The sequence below is a fragment of the Sus scrofa genome, chromosome 13, assembly GCF_000003025.6.
Source record: "Sus scrofa isolate TJ Tabasco breed Duroc chromosome 13, Sscrofa11.1, whole genome shotgun sequence".
Classification (NCBI taxonomy): domain Eukaryota; kingdom Metazoa; phylum Chordata; class Mammalia; order Artiodactyla; family Suidae; genus Sus; species Sus scrofa.
This window is the reverse complement of record NC_010455.5, coordinates 31231788-31253768: the sequence shown is the minus strand read 5'-3', so window position 1 is coordinate 31253768 and position 21981 is coordinate 31231788. Positions and strand designations below refer to the sequence as shown.

Here is a 21981-nt window from a genome sequence, read left to right as displayed (position 1 = left end):
AAGGCCAGGTGGGGACCTGAGGGTTGGGGTGGGTGCAAGTTGACTTGATCACAGGGCTTTAGAGAGAAGAGGATATGGGCCTACCATTTGTCCGTGCCGTGTGGTGAGTTGTCTTTGGGGTCTAGTCCCAGCTGCTCAGGGCACCAGAGGCTGCTTGGTTGAGAGATGTTCCCTGCCTCCTCCACCCCCACTCTCCACTGGCAATTCTTCCTCTTTTTGGTAAAATTGAGAGCTTCTCAGAGGGCCCGGAAGCTGTTACCTTCCTAGTCATTGACCTAGAGGGGCTCTGGGGGCAGATGAGGTGGGGGGTGGAGAGGGGACTTGGGGAACATGGCAGAAAGGACAGTGCTTGATGGCTTTTCTTAGCCAAAAGGTAGCAAGACTATTTGGGTAAGGACACAGCTGGTGTGAGCACAGGACAAGAGGACAGATGACTTTCTGTCCCCTCTGAACAGGACAGTGATGCCAGGCTGCATTTTATCTAAAAGAGCTCTGCTCTCCCTTCCCCAGCCCGTGTCAGGGAAGTGGGAGAAGGTGCACGTTAGGACTCAGTTCTGGAACCCACTCCAGGGACGAGTGGCGGCCCCTGCAGAAGCATCACTGGAAAGTAGTCACTGTCCAGCACCAGGCTTGTCTCAGCCTCTAGACCCCTTGGGTTCCTTTGGCCTTGAGCAAATTTACAGCAAATTTATAGGAACTAGTGAGAGAAGCTGAGTTGCCACATCTTCTGATTTCCTCCCACACATGCCCCATGTCCTAAAGTGTGTGTTTGTTGCGGTTGCTCACTGGCAAGGTCCTGAGGACCCAGAGCTGCCGTTCCAGCTGCACGCTCCAGCTCACCTGGTCCATGTGCCCTCAGTTCAAGTGTGTTCCCTCTGTGTGGGCCTCGGTTTGCAATTTCTCCATTACTGGAACTTTCCCAGTGTTTTGCTGTTGTAAGCAGGGCTGTTGTGAATGCACTTGTACTTTGATTTTTCTTTTGGGTCCTTTCCTTGGGATCTTATCTTGAGGAACAGAGATGATAGGTAATTTATTGCTCTTGTTTTGTACCCAGCTCTGATTTGCTGCCTTGCCTGCCCACCATGGCTGTGCATGGGCTGTTCTGGGGTGGGGGGATGCTGTCAGCAAATGCTGTGGGAGGAGACCAGGGTCTGGGATGACAGAAGATATGACGAGGGGATGCAGAACCCCAGGCCTGAGGTCTTAAGAAAGCCCCTGAGGGAGCAGTGGGAAGGGGTGGCCTCATTGGGGAGCAGGGTGGGTGTATTTGTCCCCCACCGTGAGGAGCTGATGCGCTGCCCTGCTGTTGCTTGGGAGCCCTGTACAGCCGGCTAGGAATTGTGCAAACAGCTGAGTCCCCAGAATCACTTTCCTGGCCCTCAGGATGCAGGGGCTTACCTAACTTGTTTTTCTCTCACCTTAGCCAATGCTGAGGTTTTTCTGCAAGTTTGCTCACTCTTGCTCACTGTCCTCCTCCGTGTCTGAGGCCTGCCCCTGTGGCCTCTGCCCTCCAGCGAGGGAGACAAGTTGAAGGGTGGGCCCTGCAGTCTGTCTAAGGAGGACTACTGGGTGAAGGCACTTGCAGAGCCATGTAGACAAAGGAGGGGCAGTGACAGGTCCCCACATTTATTCATCTGTCTGCTGTGGTTTCACCTGGCTCAGGTCCTGAGGACAGTGAAAGAGAAACTTCCTGAGGCTTCTGGGGTGAGGCCTCACGGAAAGCTGAGCTGCGTTGCGTGAGACTGGCAATTCTTTGATATCCTGGTGTCCGTCACAGCTGGCCAAGAACTGGGGGGCTGGATCTGAACTCTTGCCTGCCTCCAGCCTTGGCAGCTTCTCTTTTGGCACACTGACATGGTGGCACATGGGATGGTGGTGGGTGGCCATCAGAGGGACTGCCCTTGTGGGCATTGGCCTGGGTCTCTGGTCTCAGCCCCTTTGGGTCCTTACGTGATGAGTTTCGAGAGGTCTCCCTCCCCTTCCCTGCCGACAATTTTTTTTTTTTTTTTCTTTTTTGGCCGCCCTGCAGCGTATGCAATTCCCAGGCCACAGTTGTGACCTTTGCTGCAGCTGCGGCAATGCCAGATCCTTTAACCCACTGTGCTGGGCTGGGAAACTACCCTGCATCCTGGCGCTGCAGAGATGCCAGGATCCTGTTGCACCATAGCAGGAACTCACCTGCCCACGATTTTTGAGTGCCATCTCTGTGCTGGACCCCAGGATCCCTGAATGGCTCAGACACTGCAGGGCTGCTTTTGCTCTGAGTGATCAGCTGCAGGGAGCAGACTCCTTGGTGCGGTGACTAGGTTGTGGGGATGGGCGCACCAGGAGGGTATGGAGGTGTCTTGGAGGAAGGACTCAGGAGGAAGCAGCCTTTGAGCTGGGCTTTGTAGGTGATGAGAAATCCCTCCCAGGGAGTGGAAGCAGTGGTACTGTGGAGTGGGAATGCCTGAATGACTGTTGGGGTGGGAACTCGGATTCCTGGAAGACAGCAGGGAGTTGAATACCCCACTGGGTTTTGGCTCTATCCTGAGTGCCAACGGAATTCCCCAGAAGTGTTTAGCCAGGGGCATGGTGGCTCCAGCTTTATATCTGGTGCACAGGCTAAGGGCTGGTGTGTCTGCTGGAGCCCATATGGGCCTGGGGAGCAGGGGTATGCCAGGGGTGGTTAGAGGCCAGGGTCTGAGGGTGTTCAGGGAGCTCTCTGATGCCAGGAGCCTGGAAAGGCACATCCGATGCAGGTCCTGTGCCCTGAGGCCAAGGAACCCTGGGCAGAGAGGGAGGGGCACACTGGGAGGGGTCCTGGCCTCAGACACTGTGCTCCTTGCCTTTCAGTTTGCATGACCAACTGCCCAACGCTCATTGTCATGGTGGGGCTGCCTGCCAGGGGCAAGACCTACATCTCTAAGAAGCTGACTCGCTACCTGAACTGGATTGGCGTGCCCACGCGGGGTGAGCCTGGGCCTTAGCTTTCCACAGGGGCTTTGAGACTTTGTGGGGGAAGGGAGGAGGAGCAGCAGGGATGAGGGTGGGTCATGGTCAGAGGTTGGGGAGGGCTGCTGCTGTATGAAAGCTGAGCCTTTCCTTTCCCCCAGAATTCAACGTTGGCCAGTACCGCCGGGACATGGTCAAGACGTACAAATCTTTCGAGTTTTTCCTTCCAGACAACGAAGAGGGCCTGAAAATCAGGAAGTGAGTGTGTGTGTGTGAGTATGTGTTTACAGAGAAGGCCCTGGAGCCTAGTCGCCAGAGATGACCTGGCTGCTCCTGAGCCCTGGCCTTGCTCTGCCCGAGACCAGACAGGGCTGTTCTCTTGATCTCTCAGGATGTGGGAGGGGTGGGATGTGATGGGTTTAGGGACTAATGGAGAGAGGGTGTGCCCTGTTGGTGGCTCGCCTTACCCTGCCCTGCTGGGTGTCTGTGGGAGAGGAGGATGGGGCTTCAGGGAGATGGTGAAAGCTTAACCAGGGCAGGTTGAGGCCAGCTGCATAGAGGCCACACTCGTTTATCCCAGGCCCTTCGTGGGGATGAGCTCTGACAGGGAGGGGAGCTCAAGGCAATGCAGAGGTACAGGCCTCAGTGGATGGAGCAGAGTGGGAGTGGGACCACCTCCTGTCACCTTCTTGCAAAGCCAGAAGAACCAGGCCTGGAACTGGGTTCTTTCCTCCCTTTGCCCCAGTAAAAGCCCCCTAAGGATCTCTGGAGAATACCTGGCATGGATCAGGTAGGCCTTGGCTTTTCTTTGAAGCGGTCTCAGTGTTGCTGGGTGACTAGATGGAAATTTGCATGATATCCTCACCCCCTATTCACACTTGAATTGAGGGCTTTCTCAAGAGAAACTGAGTACCAGCTGTGGTCTGAGGAGCTAAGCTATTCTCTTCTTGGCAGATGTCAGCTTAGGGGGCCAAGAAGCTTCTTTGCTCTTGCTCTGGGCCCGGTCATGGTGGGAGGGCTTTGAACAGAAGCTGGCCCAGCTCTAGTGACCTCCCCAAATCAAGCAGAGCTCCAGGCGTGGAGCCAGACTGTTGTTGCCATGGGCCTGCTTCCTCTCTGGCCACCAGGGGACAGAAGTGCCCCACTGTGGGGCTTGGCTTTTCAGTGCCTCTGCTCTTGGGTCAGTGGGGCTGGGCCCACTGCTTTGCTAAGAAGGGGAGGGGTCTCACATGCAGACCTCTGAACTGAATTGTGGGTAAAACTCAGGGTGGGCCTTCTGGTGATATCAACCTACACAAAAGGGAGGGGATGACACTTGAACTTCTTCTGTGTGCTGGGTGTGTGAGGCCCATTGCTACTCCTCCCCTCATTTTACATATGAGGAAACTGAGGCTAGAGAGTCTCACACAAGATACCAAGAAACTTCACAGAGCTCAGACTTAAAATCAAAGTCCATATGCTAACAAAAAGTGTCCATCATTCCATTATTACACAGATAGTTGATCAAAGGTGTTGGGGAAAAGTGACTCACGGCTTGGTGTCACAAAGTAAGACACACGAACACAGGGAGATTTCGACAAGGTTCTTTACTTCTTTTTTTTTTTTTTTTTTTTTTTTTTTGTCTTTTGTCTTTTGTCTTTTTAGGGCCGCTCCCTCGGCGTATGGAGGTTCCCAGGCTAGGGGTCTAATCTGAGCTATAGCCGCTGTCCTATGCCACAGCCACAGCAACACCAGATCCGAGCCGCTTCTGTGACCTACACCACAGCTCATGGCAACACCGGATCCTTAACCCACTGAGCAAAACCAGCAATCAAACGTGCAATCTCATGGTTCCTGGTTGGATTTGTTTCCGCTGTGCCATGACAGGAACTCCAAGGCTCTTTACTTTTGCAGAAGGGTGCAAATGTTCCCTTTCAGTGACAAGCAGGCAAGCAAGCAAGCACTAGAGAAGGAAGAACCCACTATTTATCCCTAATGCAGGCAGTACATCTCTCCCCTTCCCATTGGTCAGGTTAGGGTGCACATTCTTCTCGGTTGGCTAATTTGAAATAAACTCTTACTGGGAGGAGAGGGAAAAGGGGAGGGGTGGAGGAGGGTGTCTTAGGCAAAGCCGGAACAAAATGGAGTAATCACGGCTTCCTTTGATAGAAAAGACATATGTTAATTCTCACAAAGGTTGTATCAGGGAGTTTCTGCTGTGGCACAATAGGTTAAGAATCTGGGAGTTCCCATCATGGTGCATCGGAAACGAATCCGACTAGAAACCATGAGGTTGTGGGTTTGATCCCTGGCCTCACTCAGTGGGTTAAGGATCTGGTGTTGCCGTGAGCTGTGGTATAGGTTGTAGACGTGGCTTGGATCTGGCATTGCTGTGGCTGTGGCTGTGGCTATGGCTGTGGTGTAGGGCGGCAGCTGTAGCTCTGATTAGACCCCTAGCCTGGGAACCTCCATATGCCGTGGGTGTGGCCCTGGAAATACAAAAAGACAAAAAAAAAAAAAAAAAAGAAAGAAAGAATCAGACATTGCTGCAGCTCTGGAGTAGGAGGTTGCAGCTGCATTTTGAGGTTTCAGTCCCCTGGCCTGGGAACTTCCATATGCTAAGGGTACAGCAAAAAAAAAAAAGTCTCACAGATAATTGACAAAATAGAAAGATCAGACTTTTTAAAAATTGGAAACCTGGAGTTCCCATTGTGGCGCAGTAGAAACAAATCCAACTAGTATTCATGAGGATGTGGGTTCAATCCCTGTCCTTGCTCAGTGGTTTGTGGAACCAGCATTGCTGTGAGCTGTGGTGTAGGTTGCAGATGCTGCTTGGATCCCTGTTGCTGTGGCTGTGGTGTAAGCCAGTGGCTACAGCTCCGATTAGACCCCTAGCCTGGGAACTTCCATGTGCCACAGATGTGGCCCTAAAAAGCAAAAAAAAAAAAAAAAAAAAAAAAAGGAAAACCTGAGAAGAAAAGCCTGCATTTCCTGTAGGCCCAGGTGCTGACACATTGTTAGGTTCTTGGAGCTGCACAGTGTGAGAGTCTGTCCCTGTCGCTGGGCATAGTAGGATGTCTGTAAGAGGGCATGCCAGCCACATGTACACACACCATCAGGCACGGTCGTACTCGTACACGCAGTCTCATAGCACACACAAGCCCTGTGAGTACACATCTCACTATACATGAAAGAATCTACACACCTGGGTACCTGCACGTGTAATTTCTCAGACTCGTACATGACAGTACCAGTCACCTCACACCCAAGGGCCCATCCACACACACTTGCAGACATCACGTGCATTCACATGTGGCAGGGGTGATTTGCTAGGATGACTTACAGGACTCAGCATGTGGTTTTCCTCCTGGCTAAGACTTATCACAGCACAGTCAGCACAGGGAAAAGGTTCGTGGGGTGAAGTGCGGAGGAGACCAGGTGCAGCATCCAAGAGTCTGCCTCCCCATGGACTCACACAGGATGCACCAAATTCCTCCAGCATTACATTGTGACCACACATTTGTGGTGTAGTCTACAAGGGAAGCTCTTCAGAGACGCTATGCCCAGGGCTGCTCTGGGGGCCTGTCACGTATGCACCCTGTGCCTGGCATGTACCAACATTCCAGAATCCCCAAAGGAAAGCAGGTGTTTGGTAAAAACCATATTGTTTGTGTAAACTGTCTAGACACAGCGAAGCCTTCTTGTTTTTTAGAGAAAGTTTATTTGTGTGGAGAACTGTTGACTGTTTAGGTTGCCAGACTTGCAAGCAGGCCTTTCAAAGGACAGGATTCTCAGGCCTGTGAGGTTAACTTTTCACACATGCAGCCACAACGTAGCAGGGCTGCATACACACACATGCATACCCCAAATACACACACACTTGTGGATCTCAGGCACATGTGTGGGCACATACACACTTGTGCTCAGTGTATGCACATTATGGATACGTGCGTACACATAGTCACATACTACAGGAAGGCGTGTACCCATGCCACATGTATGCACGTGCGCATTCACACACTGCATATCTTCTGCGCATGTTTGGGTTTTTTTGTTTTTGCTTTTTTGTCTTTTTAGGGCTGCATGTGCAGGTTCCCAGGCTAGGGGTCCAGTTGGAGCTGCAACTGCTGGCCTACACCACAGCCATGGCAACACCAGATCTGAGCGTCTGCCACCTATACCACAACTCACGGCAACGCTGGATCCCCAACCCACTGAACAAGGACAGGGATCCAACCTGTGTCCTCATGGATGCTAGTTGGGTTCTTTAACCTCTGAGGCACAACGGGAACTCCTCCTCTGCACATGTTTGAACACACATAAAAATCTATAATCGTACACACGGATGTGTACACACCTACCCTGTGTGCACATGTACACGTTCAATCACACCTCTGCCTTTTCAGTCACATACTACACATGAGGGCTTGGGGACACTGGGATGTTTCCTTTGACACCAACTGGTGTCCAACAATTCAGTTCAGTTCTGACCTTGGCTACCTGGCATTAGTGTCAGTTCCCACAGATTAAGGGCTCAAGCCCTCAAGACTGCCCCCACTTCACACCCAAGTCTTAAGTTAATGGGGGTCACTCATACTTCTGACTGGCTATAAATTGGGGGTGCCCCCAACCCCCTCTTCAGGTTCAGTAATTTGTTAGAGCAGGTTTCTGTTCTAGCTCACAGAGCTCAGGAGCAGACTTGAGTTGTATTTACCAGTTTGTTATAAATGGTACAACTCAGGAAGAGCCACATGGAAGAGAGGTGCACAGGCAAAGGGAGAGGGCAGTGCAGGGAACTTCAGCCCTCAGGGCCCGTACCCCCCATTCCTAGAGGGTGGTGGGTGGGGCTGAAAGTTCCAACCCTTCAGTCACTTTCTGGTGACCAGCCCCTGGCTGAGGAAGTCTAGGGGCCCCACCTTGAATCCCTTCAATAGCATAAACTCACTTGGGAAGTTCTCTGTTGACTGAAAAAAAATTCACAACCAAAAGGTTGTGAATTATGTTTTATTCAGCTAATGAAACTGAGAACTTAAGGAGTTCCCACTGAGGCGCAAGGGGATTGCTGGTATCTCTGGAGCACTGGGACACAGGTTCCATCCCCAGCCCAGCACAATGGGTTAAGGATCCCGGCATTGCTGCAGCTGCAGTGTGGGTTGCAACTGCGGCTCAGATCTGATCCCTGGAACTCCGTATGCTTTGGGGTGGCCAAAAAAACTGAGGACTTAAGCCCAGAAGACAAACTCTCACATAGCTCTGAGGGACTGCCCTGTAGAGGTAAGAGAGGTGCCAGGATAATGAGTTTTTGCAACAAAAACCAGGCAGTCAGAACATCAAAAGATGGTTGTTAATTAAAGTAAAACAGACATCTCAAGTTAACAAATTTAGCACTTTTCTATGTATGTGAAGATGCAAGAGTTGGGCTCATGGAAACCATTCCTTGGATGTGCACTTCTTTTATTTTTTTAGGGCCACACCCATGGCATATGGAAGTTCCCAGGCTAGGAGTCCAATTGGAGCTTCAGCTGCCAACCTATGTCACAGCCACAGCAATGCCAGAGAGCCTCATCTGCTACCTGCATAGTAGCTCACAGCAGCACTGGATCCTTAACCCACTGAGCAGGGCCAGGTACTGAATCCAAGTCCTCAAGGATACTGTAAATCAGGTTTATTACCGCTCAACCACAAGGGGAACTTCGTGGGATTATTTATTTATTTATCTATTTAGTCGACTTTTAAAAAAAATGCACAACTTGAAAGCTGAGAGTTAAGTTTTATTTGGGGCAAAATTAGCAGCCAAGCCAGGAAGACAGCATCTCAGGTAGCCCTGAGAAACCACTCCGAGGAGGAAAGGGAGGAGCTAGGATGTATCAGAGTTTTTGCAACAAAGGGCAGGTAGGAGGAACCGAAGAGGTCTGACTGAGCTCACTGAAATCATTCCTTTGATAGGCATCTCTGCTATCAAGGCCAGTATCCTAAGTTTTCAGAGCCTGCAGGACTCACCAGCTCTCACCCTTGGAGGTGACTGCATTCACAGATGACCTGACATTCTTTGCTTATCCTTGACTACAGCCTGGGTGGGCGGGGGTTCAGATAGCTCTGAAATTCCACCCCAAAGAGGAAAGGGGGAATAGCAGGATATGATGAAGGGGAGGGGGAGGTGCAGGCAGCACACACACATTTTACAGAAGTTAGTTGCTGATCTCCTGAAGGTCGCAAGGGGAAGACATCACTGTGAAGGATTTTAGTGTTTTTCTAGATATGAGGGGATGCAAGAATTGGGCACATAACATCTTCTAAAAATATCTGACGATCTGAAGACCTGTTCTTCCAGGTTTCCCAGAGCACAGAGTACCTCACTCCCGATTTTCACCCTGAGCTCTGCTCAGGGGTGCTGCGGGGTCGACAGCTGCAGTGGCTCATGATTGAATCCACATAGATGCTGAGGGCAAGTGCCAAACTTCAGGTCACAATTTATTTATGTATTTATTTTTTGGATGCACACTTTGGCTCTCTAGGGCTGGTTTGGAGTTCTTTGCCATCATCCTGAGTCCCCTCAGGGTGCACTGGTGCGGGGCAGCTGCAGTGGCTGATGGCTTGATGGCTGCAACGCCCTTTGTTTGCTGATGTGGCAGGTGGCATTCTTAGTCCACATCTCCCTTCTAAGAAAGAAAATTGAACATTAAGCTTTTAATGCAGCTGAATGGGAGCCATTGACAGTGTCTCTCCTCTCCCACCACCACTTACCCACTGCACCTCCAAGGTCTGGTTTTAAAAGCGCTTATTTTGATAATCAGGGAAAATACATGACACTTAGAAATCATGAATATAGCAAAATGGTGGCCTGGGCTTGTATGTGATGAGGTGAAGAGGGAGAGTACAGCAAAGCAGTGTTTCTGAAAGTATTCCTGAGGCTGGGAGCACATAGCCTTCCACCTGTAGGAGCACAGTCAGCAAAACACTGAAAATCTTCCCAAGGAAAGAGAAACCTTGAGAAGAGGGAAGAGGCTGCAGAAGCTTGTCCCTCTCCTGTTCGGTGTGGGACCTCCTTCAGCTGTAGTTAGGTGCTTGGCTGACCCTGTGTTTTCTTTTCTGAAGGCAGTGTGCCCTGGCAGCTCTCCGTGATGTTCGGCGGTTTCTTAGTGAGGAGGGGGGACATGTGGCGGTAAGTCTAACACCCTGGTGACGTGGGGGAGTGACATGTGGGAGCCCCACACACTTCTCCTCCTTCACTCATAGGGCATCTGGAGGGGAAGACAGGGTGTGCGTGGCCCTGGGTGCCCCTGGGAGGCAGGAGGCAGCTACTATGTAGGAGGAAGCCAGAGGCTGGATGTGGGCCAGGAATTTCCCTCTGGGCTTGTGGTTGTGTTTGACTCCGCAGGACTCCCCTCTGAATACTCATGTTGTGCTACTCCACAAGTCAGAGGTGTCATGTTCCCTTTAGCAAATGAGATTTCTCCTGGTGTGGGGAACATTCTGCCCTGCATTTGGTGGCTGGGATCAGGAAATCAGGTGAATGCCGGGTAAGGGGATTCCACCTCTGTGTTGGCTCCTCCAGTCAGATGGACAAGTGGGACAATGCTGAGCAAGGGTGTGTTGCGGGAAAGGGCCCTACCCCAACCTTATGCAGTCACACACAGGAGCTGTTTTTTCCTTCCTTTCTCTTCTTGGAGGCATGCGTCCTGGAGTTCTGCCATCTGCCCCCCCACCCCGTCCACCAGTCCCATCTAGATCAGTTCTCCTCTAGGTCTGTGGCACAGCTGTCACCCTGGGAATTTCCTTCTCCTCTGTCCTGAGTTGAAAGCCCTGCTCTTGCATCCCATGTCTTCCTTTTCCTTGGTTTACTGATTCATTTTGTTGGAGCATATTCTCCAGTAGCTTTCTGAGAAAAGTACTTGCGAAGTAAATTTTGTGAGACCTTGCATGTCTAGAAATGTCTTTTGACCCTCGCAGTTGATAAATGGTTATAGAATTCTGGGGAGGAAGAACATTTCCTTTAGAATTTCCATGACATTGCTCCATGGAATTGTGGCTTCTAGAGTGGCTTTGGGAAAGTCTGATGTCATTCTGGTTTGCTGATCCTCCTTAAAAGTTTCATTTTTTAGAGGGAACTGGGGGCTTCTCATGCCTTTTCCTCTTGTTACTGAACCAGAATTCATGTGCTTGATGCTCCATGAGGCCAAGCAATACTGAAACATCGGAGTTTGGAGGAGAGCAAGGTTTATTGCAAGGCCATATAAGGAGGGGGTGGCTGGTGCCCAGAAAGCCCCAAACTCCCCAAAAGGTTTCAACAAAGCCCCTGCCCCCCTTTCTTTTCTGCCATGCTTGTGGCATGTATGAGTTCCAGGCCAGGATTCAACCCTGTGCCATAGCAGCCACCCAAACTGCTACAGTGCCAGTACCACAAGGGAACTCCAGGAAAAAATTTTTATTTTATTTTATTTATTTTATTTTATTATTTTATTTTTTCTCTTTAGGGCCACACCTGCGGCGTATGGAAGTTTGCAGGCTAGGGGTGGAATTGGAGCTGTAGCTGCCAGCATACACCACAGCTTACAGCACTGCCAGATCCTTAACCCACTGAGTGGGGCTAGGGATTGAACCCTCGTCCTCATGGATACTAGTCGGATTTGTTGCCACTGAGGCACAACAGGAACTCCCAGAAAACATTTCTATTTTTTAATTTAATTTTTTTACTTTTTATTTTTATTTTTTGTATTTTTAGGGTTGCCCCCCGGCATATGGAGGTTCCCAGGCTAGGGGTCGAATTGGAGCTATAAGCGCTGGCCTACACCATAGCCACAGCAACACGGGATCTGAGCCACATCTGCAACCTACACCACAGCTCACAGCAATGCTGGATCCTTAACCCACTGAATGAGGCCAGGGATCAAACCCTTATACTCATGGGTACTCGTTGAGCTCTTAACCTGCTGAACCACAACAGGAACTCCTTTTTTTTTTCTTTTTGGCTCAATTTTTAAACCTCTGAGCATATTTTAATTTCCAAATTTAAAATTTCTTATTCTCTGAGTATTTCAATTTTTTAGAACTCTGTTCTCGTTTTGTACTTATGATAGTGCTTTTTATGTCTCTTTAGACAATAATGGTCAGGGTTTTTTTGGTCTTATTTTTAGGGCTGTATCCATGGCATATGGAGGTTCCCAGGCTAGGGGGCTGATTGGCGCTGCAGCTGCTGGCCTACACCATGGCCACAGCAGTGCAGGATCCGAGCTGAGTCTGTGATCTATACTGAAGTTCATGGCAACACCGGATCCTTAACCCCCTGAAGAGGCCAGGAATCAAACCCGCATCCTCATGGATACTACTAGTCAGGTTCATTAGCACTGAGCCACAATGGGAACGCCAATAATTTTGATATTTCCTTCTATTCTATGCCCTGTCCTCGTTTTTTTTTTCTTTCTTCTTCTTCTTCTTCTTTTTTTTTTTTTTTTTTTTGATTTTTAGGGCTGCACCCATAGCATATAGAAATTCCCAGGCTAGGAGTCGAATCGGAGCTGCAGCTGCCAGCCTATACCACAGCTCACAGCATTGCTGTATCCTTAAGCCACTGAGTGAGGCCAGGGATTGAACCTGTGTCCTCATGGACCCTAGTTGGAGTCATTAACCGCTGAACCATGAAGGGAACTCCCCTGTCCTCATTTCTTGAAGTTCCTTTTATTCCATTTGATTTAGTCTCCATTTTTCATGTTAGAGGTTTTTTCTGGAGCATCCAGTGAGCCCTGATCAAATGGCTTTTTAACCTTTGCCTTCCTTCTCCTCCCTTCCCCTCCTCTTCCCTCCCCTCCCCTCCCCTCCCCTTTTTCTCTTTCTCTCTTTGTTCTTATGGCTCCACCTGCAGCATATGGAAGTTCTCAGCCTGGGGGTGGAATTGGAGCTGTAGCTGCCAGTCTACACCGTAGCCACAGCCACGCCAGATCCAAGCCGCGTCTGCAAACTACGCCGCAGCTTGCAATAATGCCAGATCCTTAACCCATTGAGCAAGGCCAGGGATTGAACACACGTCCTCATAGATACTAGTCAGATTCTTAACCCACTGAGCCAAAATGGGAATTCTTCATGGCCTTTTTAAAATGTGATGCCTGGGAAGTTACTTCTGTGGCACAGCAGGTTAAGGATCTTTTGTTGTCACTTCAGTAGCTTTGGTTGCTGCTGTGGCATGGGGTTCAGTCCCTGGTCTGGAGACTTCCACATGATGTGGGTGCAGCCAAAAAAGTGATGCTGTTGGGCTTTCCCGTTGTGGCGCAGTGGTTAACGAATCCAACTAGGAACCATGAGGTTGCAGGTTCGATCCCTGGCCTTGCTCAGTGGGTTAAGGATCCAGTGTTGCCATAAGCTGTGGTGTAGGTTGCAGACACAGCTCAGATCCCCTGTTGCTGTGTCTGTGGCATAGGCCAGCGGCAGCAGCTCCAGTTAGACCCCTCGCCTGGGAACCTCCATATGCCACAGGAAGCGGCCCTGGAAAAGGCAAAAAGACAGAAAAAAAAAAAAAAGTGATGCTGTAAAAGCTGCTTGGATGGAATGCACCCAAAGGTGCTGGACAGGCCCCAGGAAGGTCAGAGCCTGGCTGGAGGAGGCAGGTAGGGGGCCTTGGGCTCTGCGTGCTCTTTTTTGCACTTCCAGCTAGTCCTTCTCTTTCCTCTGTGCACTGGTCCCTTTTGTTAGCGATACACATGCCCCATTCCTGACTATTCTGCTTCGGTACAAGCAGGTGAGCTCTGGTTGGTGAGGGCTTATGTTTGGTTTTCTCCATTTCTCTTAAAAATTTTTGTTGACATCTCTCATTTCTCTTTTCCCATTCTCTTGGGATTTCAGGTTGAAGTGGAAGTAAGCATGGGTTCAGTTCTCCAGGTTTAACTGGTTTCACTGGAAGTCTTACTGATCAAACATGAGCTGAGTGCCTGCTGCCCAGACACCCTCCCCTTCCAGCTTCCTTGAGGTACTCCCTGAGGAAGGGGGGTGACCAGCCCAGCCGTTGCAGGTCTGAAGGAGACTGGCCAGGCAGGTGGCCCTGGCAGCAGATGGCACCCAGTGAGAAATCCAATCCTAGCTCTCAGGGGGCCTCCCACCTTCTCTAGAGCCAGAGGCCGAGTTAATCCCAGTTTGATCCTAGGTTTTTGATGCAACAAATACCACCCGAGAACGGAGAGCGACCATCTTCAATTTTGGGGAACAGAACGGCTACAAGGTGAGGTCTCCTGATGTGGGCAGGACATTGGGCAGGAGGGCTCCTGGGTGGACTTGGGATATGAAGAGCTGCTCTTTTCTCTCCACCTGGGGTTTTCTTTCTGGGGAAGTGGGGGTCTTGGTGGGAGAGTCCTGGCTAGGGCTGCACCTGCTTTGGTACGGCCTTAATATGTAGTCTTCTTCACATCAAGGATGGGGTGGGGAGGCTGTAAATTGCTGCTCAGAAGGGCCTCGGGGGCCCTGGCTGCTGGTCAGCATGGCTCTCCGTGGGTGGGAGCTCCGGGGAACCTGGCCCAGGGCCCTGACTGTGTCTGGTTCTTCCCCTCCTATCTGCCCTGGTCTTCACTGCAGACCTTTTTTGTTGAGTCCATCTGTGTGGATCCTGAGGTCATAGCTGCCAACATCGTGGTGAGTGGTGCATCTGACCTTGTGGGGGCAGTAGTACAACCAAGGTGGCATGTTACAGTGAGGTCCCTCTCCAGGTTGGGCTTAATATGTAGTCTTCTTCACACTGAGGATGGGGTGGGGAGGCTGTAGATTGCTGGTCAGATGGTCCTGGACCCCTGAGGACCACTCATGTGGAGGACCTTGTGGCTGGCAGGCGTCCATTCTTCTTTTCTCTTACCTTCTGGCTCCTTGCCCTTCCCCCTCGGGATCCCCTGGACGATGGGAGAGGAGCTTCAGCCCCTGGAGGTAGAGGGTGGGTTGTTTATGTTTTGAAAGAGACTTGATCCCTCGGCCCTACCCCCTGTTTGTTTAAGGAATGAACATCTAGGTGTGGGGAGATAATTCAGGTGGGAAAGGGCTTCGAGGCCCCTTGCCCCTCTGGCCTCATGTCCCCTGTACCACAACGATGAAGGACTGTGGTCACAGGGTGCCCTGTCATACTCTCTCAGCACTGGTGTGGGAGCTCAGACCAGGGAGCCCCTGGATTCTTCCTAATGGGACCAGCCCTCCTGGGCTTGGCCTCCGGCCTCCAGCCTCCCGCCCCCAGCCTTGGCCTGGCCTCTGGCCCAGCCTCGCCTCAACCTCCCCCCCGCCCCCCCAGCATTCTCCTTGGTTTCTGCCCCTGCCTGGCCTGGGGCCCTGATGTGTCCTTGCTCTGTGTTGCTCCGGCAGCAAGTGAAACTGGGCAGCCCTGACTATGTCAACCGCGATAGTGATGAGGCCACGGAGGATTTCATGAGGCGCATCGAGTGTTACGAGAATTCGTACGAGTCACTAGACGAGGACCTGGACAGGTGAGCCAGGACAGCACCGTGTCCTCAGCTCTGGTGGGGTAGGCAGGGGTCCCCTCGGCTGCCTCCTGTCGCTCCCCGAGGTAGGGGCTGAGGGGCCACCCCAACAGGCAGAGGTGGCCTGCCCTTTTTTGTTTCTTCACTTGGGGTGGAAATCGTGGCCCAGAGGGTGACTTGAAAAAATGCAGTTGCCTTATCTGGAGCTCTGCAAGGCATAGTTTTCTGTTATTCCGTCATAAAATCAAGCCTGTTTTCTATGCAGATGGTCTTCTCATGAGGCACTTGCAAACATTACATGGCATAACTTTGTTTTGAAAAGGGGGAAGGGGCGCCCAGACCCCGCCTACAGACAGCTGGCTGTGGCCAGTGCTTCACAGCCCTGCTCCGCTCCCTCTGGAACAGGAGACCCAGGGCATCTGCAGGAGGGACTGCTGTGTGGGGAGAGTTCTTTAGGTTGATGGTGTGTTCAACTAATGCTCTTATGGTCAGCTGTCCTTCCTTCCTTCCTTGCTTCCTTCCTCCCTCCCTTTCTTTTTTCCACATTCGCAGCATGTGGAAGTTCCTAGACCAGGGATCGAACCGCACCACAGCAATGACTTGAATCACAGCAGTGACAATGCCGGATTCTTAACCACTAGCCCATCAGGGAACTCCTGCTCCTTTTGTAAGGAGATATTTTAGGCTTTGGGGGCATAGAGTCTCCGTTGCAGCTATGTAACTGCAGAGGGCTTTTAGTTCAAAAGGAACATGGACAATATGTAAATAAATGGGCCTGACTGTGTTCCAGTAAAACTTTCTTTACAAAACCTGGCTGAGTATCACTTGCTGGCCATAGTTTGCTAACTTCCATATTATAACATAAGCGACGGCAGTGGTTAAGTGAATAACACTTAAGTACTTTGGTTAATAACTGTGAATAAAGTATTAGTCCTTATAAATCATGCCAAAGAGACATGGGAAAGTGTATATTATATAGCATTAAGTAAAAAGGGTGGAATATGCACTTGTGCTTGGGTCATTTATAATTACATATGAATGTATAATGCATATGAAGCAAGAGGCTATGTGGCTGTGGGAGGGGTGGCTTCTGGGTGTTTGTGGGACTATCCCTGGACTGGCTGTGAGTCTTCTCAGTGGGGCTGGCGCTGATCAGCACCGCTGCCCAGGCTCTCTGTCTCTCCGCGTTTCCTGGTCTCCCCAGCACAGCATTGCTCCTCGTGGCTCTGTGATGTGGGTGCATTAGAGGGGCCTTTCTGGACCACCTCTTGTTGTATTTGTCAGTAAACACTGCTCTTTTTACTGGTGGTGTCAGTATAACAAGCCTAGACCTAAGCCGAGGTTCCAAGTCCAGACAGTGAGAACTCAAAAGAGACTATCCAGAGAGCTCCAGGCTGAACTAGGGATGCCCAAGAAGCCCCGCCTTTCCTCCTGCTGCCCCCCGCCCCTCATCCCCGGAAATATACAGAAGCCTGTTCTCCATGCTGCAGCGCTGCATTGGTCCAGAGCAGGGAAAGCGGTGGAGCCGGGATTAAGCTGCTGCCACCAGCACCATCCTCTGTGCTTCTTGTCTCGCCCACCTGCTGCCTGGCATGGGATGTGATGGCAGCTCAGATAACCCAAACTGGGTTCTAGGAGGGTTTGCTGGGGGAAGGAAGGCTGGGCCCATATGGCTGACTATAAAGCGTGGAGGGGAAGCACGTCTGCCAGCTACTACCCGGTCAATCCTGGAAAAAAACTGTCTTTTGTTCACCTTACAGACAGTGCATTGAGAGCTCAGAGGTAGGCAAGAGGGGCCCAGGGGACATAGAGCAGCCATGAGAGCCCTGATGTGGTAGGACTGCCTCCTCGCTTTGGATGTCACGTTTTGGAAGCATGGTGAATGTGGAGCATCTCTCACAGGGTTTGTCTGTATGTCACACGTGTCCTGTTGCTTCCACCTCACCCGCATCACTCACACCCCCGCTGACAGTCCTGTGTTATGAGGGTCACAAGCCTGGTGGGGTCAGAGATGCAAGGCTCTGTGGTCAGTTGCGGGGTAGGCAGGGTGTGTCCTCGAGGCCCTGGGTCACACTCACAGTCGTCTCCCTACCTTCTTTCTTTCTGGAAAGGGAGCTGTCCTACATCAAGATCATGGACGTGGGGCAGAGCTACGTGGTGAACCGCGTGGCTGACCACATCCAGAGCCGCATCGTGTATTACCTCATGAACATCCATGTGACGCCCCGCTCCATCTACCTCTGCCGGCATGGGGAGAGCGAGCTTAACCTCAAGGGCCGGATTGGCGGGGACCCAGGACTGTCCCCCCGGGGCAGGGAGGTCAGTGGTGTGTGTGCGCACACATGTGCCTGTGCGTGCGTGTGTGCACACACTGGAGCTAGATTCCAGCTAATGTGCAGTCTAGGTGGTTGACCTCGTTCGGTCTGGAATGGTCCCATTTTATAGGGAAGGTCTAGAGGCCTGGATCTCTCTGGCTTCCATGTGACCTGTCACCAGCCGAGCCCCTTACCCTAGAGGGGAGTGACCTGAGTCTCTAGTGCAGCGGACGCTGTGCCACAGTCCAGGGGAGATACTGAGGCTCCAGTGGGGAGTTCATCCGGCCCAGGGCACGTGGTCAGGGAATGAGCTGCAGCAGGGGACCTGATGAGCTACAGGTGGAGCTACACTCAGGGTCGAGAACCGTACTTGTGGGTGTGGGTGTCACTGAGAGTTAGTTCGTGTTTTTTACCAAAACTGTGTTCTCTGAGGCTGGGCCCCCTGGACCCTTTGAGGGCAGCCCAGGACCTGTGGGTCTGAATTTGCCTGTGATGTGTTTCAGTTTGCCAGGAGTCTTGCCCAGTTCATCAGTGATCAGAACATTAAGGACCTAAAGGTCTGGACAAGCCAAATGAAGAGGACAATCCAGACGGCTGAGGCCCTGGGTGTGCCTTACGAGCAGTGGAAAGTTCTCAACGAGATTGATGCGGTAATCCCCGTCTCTTCCTCACCTGCCTGGGGCCACACAGCTGCGCTCAGCTCACCTGGATGATAGCCACGAGGGTCAGGGAGGGCTTTCTCCTTACCCTTGCGTCATGATTTATTGTTTTGACTCATCTCTCCCTCCTTTCCTGCCTCCCTCCTTCCCTTCTTTTGCATATAACTATGTAGATATACAACGTGATGGTTTGACACATGTATATATTGTGAATTAATTATCACAATATGTTAACATCCACATAGCTAACTTTACTTTTTCTTATAGTGAGACCTTTTTTTTTTTTTTTTTTTTTTTTTTTTAGTAGCTGCAACACCACAGCATATGGAAGTTCCTGGGCCAGGGATTAAATTCAAACTGCAGCAGCACTGGATCTTTTAACACACTGTGTAGGGTGGGTGATTGAACCCACACTTTCACAGTGACCCGAGCTGCTGCAGTCAGATTATTATCATTTTCTTTTTTTGTCTTTTAGGGCCACACCCTTGGCATATGGGGGGTTCCCAGGCTAGGGGTCCAATTAGAGCCATATCCACTGGCCTACACCACAGCCACAGCAGCTTGGATCCGTGCCACATTTGCAGCCTACACCACAGTTCACGGCTGTGATCCTTAACCCACTGAGCGAGGCCAGGGATCGAATCTGCATCCTCATGGATACTAGTCAGAATTGTTTCTGCTGAGCCACGATGGGAACTCCTTCAGTCAGATTCTTAACCCATGGCACCACAGAGGGGAACTCCTGGTGTGAACTTTTAAGATCTCCTCTCTTAGCAGTTTTCAAATATATGATACAGTATTGTTAGTAAGTTACCATGTGGTATGTTACATCCCCAGGACTTATGTACCTTATGCTGGAAGTTTATTCCTTTTGACCCCCTTCTCTCCTTTTGCCTACCATCTGGCTTCTCGCCCTTTTATTTTATTTTATTTTATTTATTTATTTATTTATTTTGTCTTTTTTTTTTTGCTATTTCTTTGGGCCGCTCCTGCGGCATATGGAGGTTCCCAGGCTAGGGGTCCAATCGGAGCTGTAGCCACCGGCCTACGCCAGAGCCACAGCAACACGGGATCCGAGCCGCGTCTGCAACCTACACCACAGCACACGGCAACACTGGATCGTTAACCCACTGAGCAAGGGCAGGGATCGAACCCGCAACCTCATGGTTCCTAGTCGGATTCGTTAACCACTGCGCCATGACGGGAACTCCTTCTCACCCTTTTAGAGTGTCACTTTCACGTCAACAAAACCTCACAGGGAAAAATGATGCTGGATATCAGGTTCATCTCTTTGGGCTTTTGTTTCACTCCAAGATCTTGGCTCCTCAGGTCTTCTCTGCCTTGTGGCTCTGTGATATCAAGCAGATTTAAAAATTTATAATTTTTTTCTCTTTGGCTTTTCTAGTAGCTCTCAGTGGAGGGTTAGTCTAAAGCAAGCTAGTCAACCATTGCCTGATGTGGGAGTCTCTAATGAGATCAGATTTGAATCCTAGGAAGCTCACCCCCAGTGATAGAATGGCTTTGTTAGGATGAGGTTGGGGGACAAGTTGGAGAAAGGAGACTAGGTCGAGGTATTTAGAGTGGCTGATGAGGGGATGATATTTGGAACTCGAGAGACAAATAGATGTTTATTCATTTATTTGTCACATCTTTATGTGAGCTGACCCTGTGGTAAGAACTTGGGAACCAAGTTCCTGGTGAAAGGACAGAGGCTGATGATGCCGGACTAGTGGTCTGAAAGGGGAAAGAGCTTCCAGAATGACTCCAGGTTTCCAGCCACTGGGAAGGGTTCTGGGGCAAGGAAGGTGATGAGCTCACATGAGGGCAGGAACTATGTCTACTTTGTTCACCACATTGTAGGTGCTCAGTAAATATGTACTGAGTGCAAGGAGGACGTTCCTGGGAGATAGTCAAGAGCAGATTCCCAGAAGGCAGTCTGATCACTAAGGAGAGCTGGGACTTGGGCATCCTTGGAAAGCTGTGGATAGGTGTCCAGTGAGGTGGAAGGGAAACCAGGCTGATGGAGTCATGGGAGTCAAGGCAGAGGGGAGGAGGCATTAGTCCAGGGGATGAGATATGACAGGGAGGCGGGGAGTGAGGCCAAGTTCCAAACATGTCATAACAAGATCACTGGGATTCTTGACATGAGCCTAATGGGCTGGTGCCCATGGGAGTGAGTGGGGGCCAAGGCTTAGAGTCAAGTTACTTGGTCATGTGTAAGCTGATGGGGAGGGGCTGGCAGAAAAGGAGAGGGTGAGAGAATAGCAGGCTCTAAAGGTGATAGAGGCCCAGAGTCCGGAATATCAGGAGGGCAGGGGGGACAGGAAGCTGCAGAGAACTGTGTCACAGAACTTCATGAAGGTTTCACTCAAGAATGAAAGGAAGGGAGTTCCTCCTGGCTCAGCGGGATCAACATTGTCTCTGCAGTGGTGCATTGGGTTAAGGATCTGGCATTGCTGCAGCTGTGGCGTAAGTCACAACTTCTGCTCAGATTTGATACCTGGACCAGGAACTCCATATGCTACAGGACAGCCAAAGAAGAAAAAAAAAAAAAAAAAAGGAAGAAAAAGAAAAAGAAAAGAAAAAACAAAACAAAACAAAAAAAAAACAGTGAAAGGAAGAAGTTTCCAGTGGGAGTTAGCCAAGGTGGGGGAATTGGCTGCTCTGGAAATCAGGAGTTTTCTGTGGCACCTTGGTGTCCTGGGGAGTGGGCCTCCAGCCCCTGGCAGGTGGCAGCAGCTGTGGTGAAGGCAGAATGCTTGTTCAGCCTGCCAGCTTATTTAGCTGTGTCCTTATAGGTGAGATGGAAGCATAGAGGGACCAGGAGGTGAGGAGTTGGGAGGAAGGTGATGAAGCCACATGCCATGGAGTCCATCTGGACTAGAAAAGATTGGGGGAGGGAATGGGGCCCTCTGTGGCCTTATGAGATGGGAGGGACCATGGGCACAGCATTCCCGGGGAGTCAGGCCAAGGAGGCTGACAGTGGGCTGTTAACAAGGGTGATGCCAGAGAGTCCCCGGGAGCTCGGGCCACTTGGCCTAAAGGAGGAAGCCTCTTTTTTTTTTTTTGTCCTTTTGCTATTTCTTTGGGCCGCTCTCACGGCATATGGAGGTTCCCAGGCTAGGGGTCTGATCGGAGCTTTTGCCACTGGCCTATGCCAGAGCCACAGCAACGTGGGATCCGAGCCGCGTCTGCAACCTACACCACAGCTCACGGCAACGCCGGATCGTTAACCCACTGAGCAAGGCCAGGGACCGAACCCACAACCTCGTGGTTCCTAGTCAGATTCGTTAACCACTGCGCCACGACGGGAACTCCCCAAGGAAGCCTCTTTATGGTTTTCCGTGAATAAAATCTTGTCCCTCCTCTGGTGTTACTGGTCCACAGAAAACCCATGACCAAATTCTTCTATTTACTCTAGTAATTTTTCAGTTGATTCTCTTGGCTCTTTCTCAAGAAGCTCTCAGATTGTCTGAAATAAGGATCATTCACTTGTCACCTTCCCAGTTTAAGTACCTTCTGTTTGGTTGTATAATATTATATTGGCCAGAATAAGTGATAGGCAAACTCGATTTCTTTGTTTTTGTTTGGTTGGTTTGGTTTGTTTGGGTCTTAATTGAATGGGCAGATACTATGAAATGAATTTAGTGGATT

General features: G+C 50.7%; 1 protein-coding gene across 6 annotated transcripts in view; it reads left to right on the top strand.

Annotated features, from left to right (window-relative positions):
* Positions 1–21981, top strand: part of PFKFB4 (6-phosphofructo-2-kinase/fructose-2,6-biphosphatase 4) — a 47233-nt gene that overhangs the window by 6017 nt on the left and 19235 nt on the right. For 5 of the 6 annotated variants that reach the window (XM_005669518.3, XM_005669517.3, XM_001926168.5 and 2 more), the window contains 8 exons: positions 2836–2952; positions 3096–3192; positions 10009–10075; positions 14045–14119; positions 14470–14526; positions 15238–15359; positions 17465–17672; positions 18172–18318. In XM_005669518.3, coding sequence (XP_005669575.1) covers positions 2836–2952; positions 3096–3192; positions 10009–10075; positions 14045–14119; positions 14470–14526; positions 15238–15359; positions 17465–17672; positions 18172–18318 — 890 coding nt within the window. The remainder of the gene's footprint in view (positions 1–2835; positions 2953–3095; positions 3193–10008; positions 10076–14044; positions 14120–14469; positions 14527–15237; positions 15360–17464; positions 17673–18171; positions 18319–21981) is intronic. The other variant, XM_021070635.1, reaches the window with a different exon arrangement.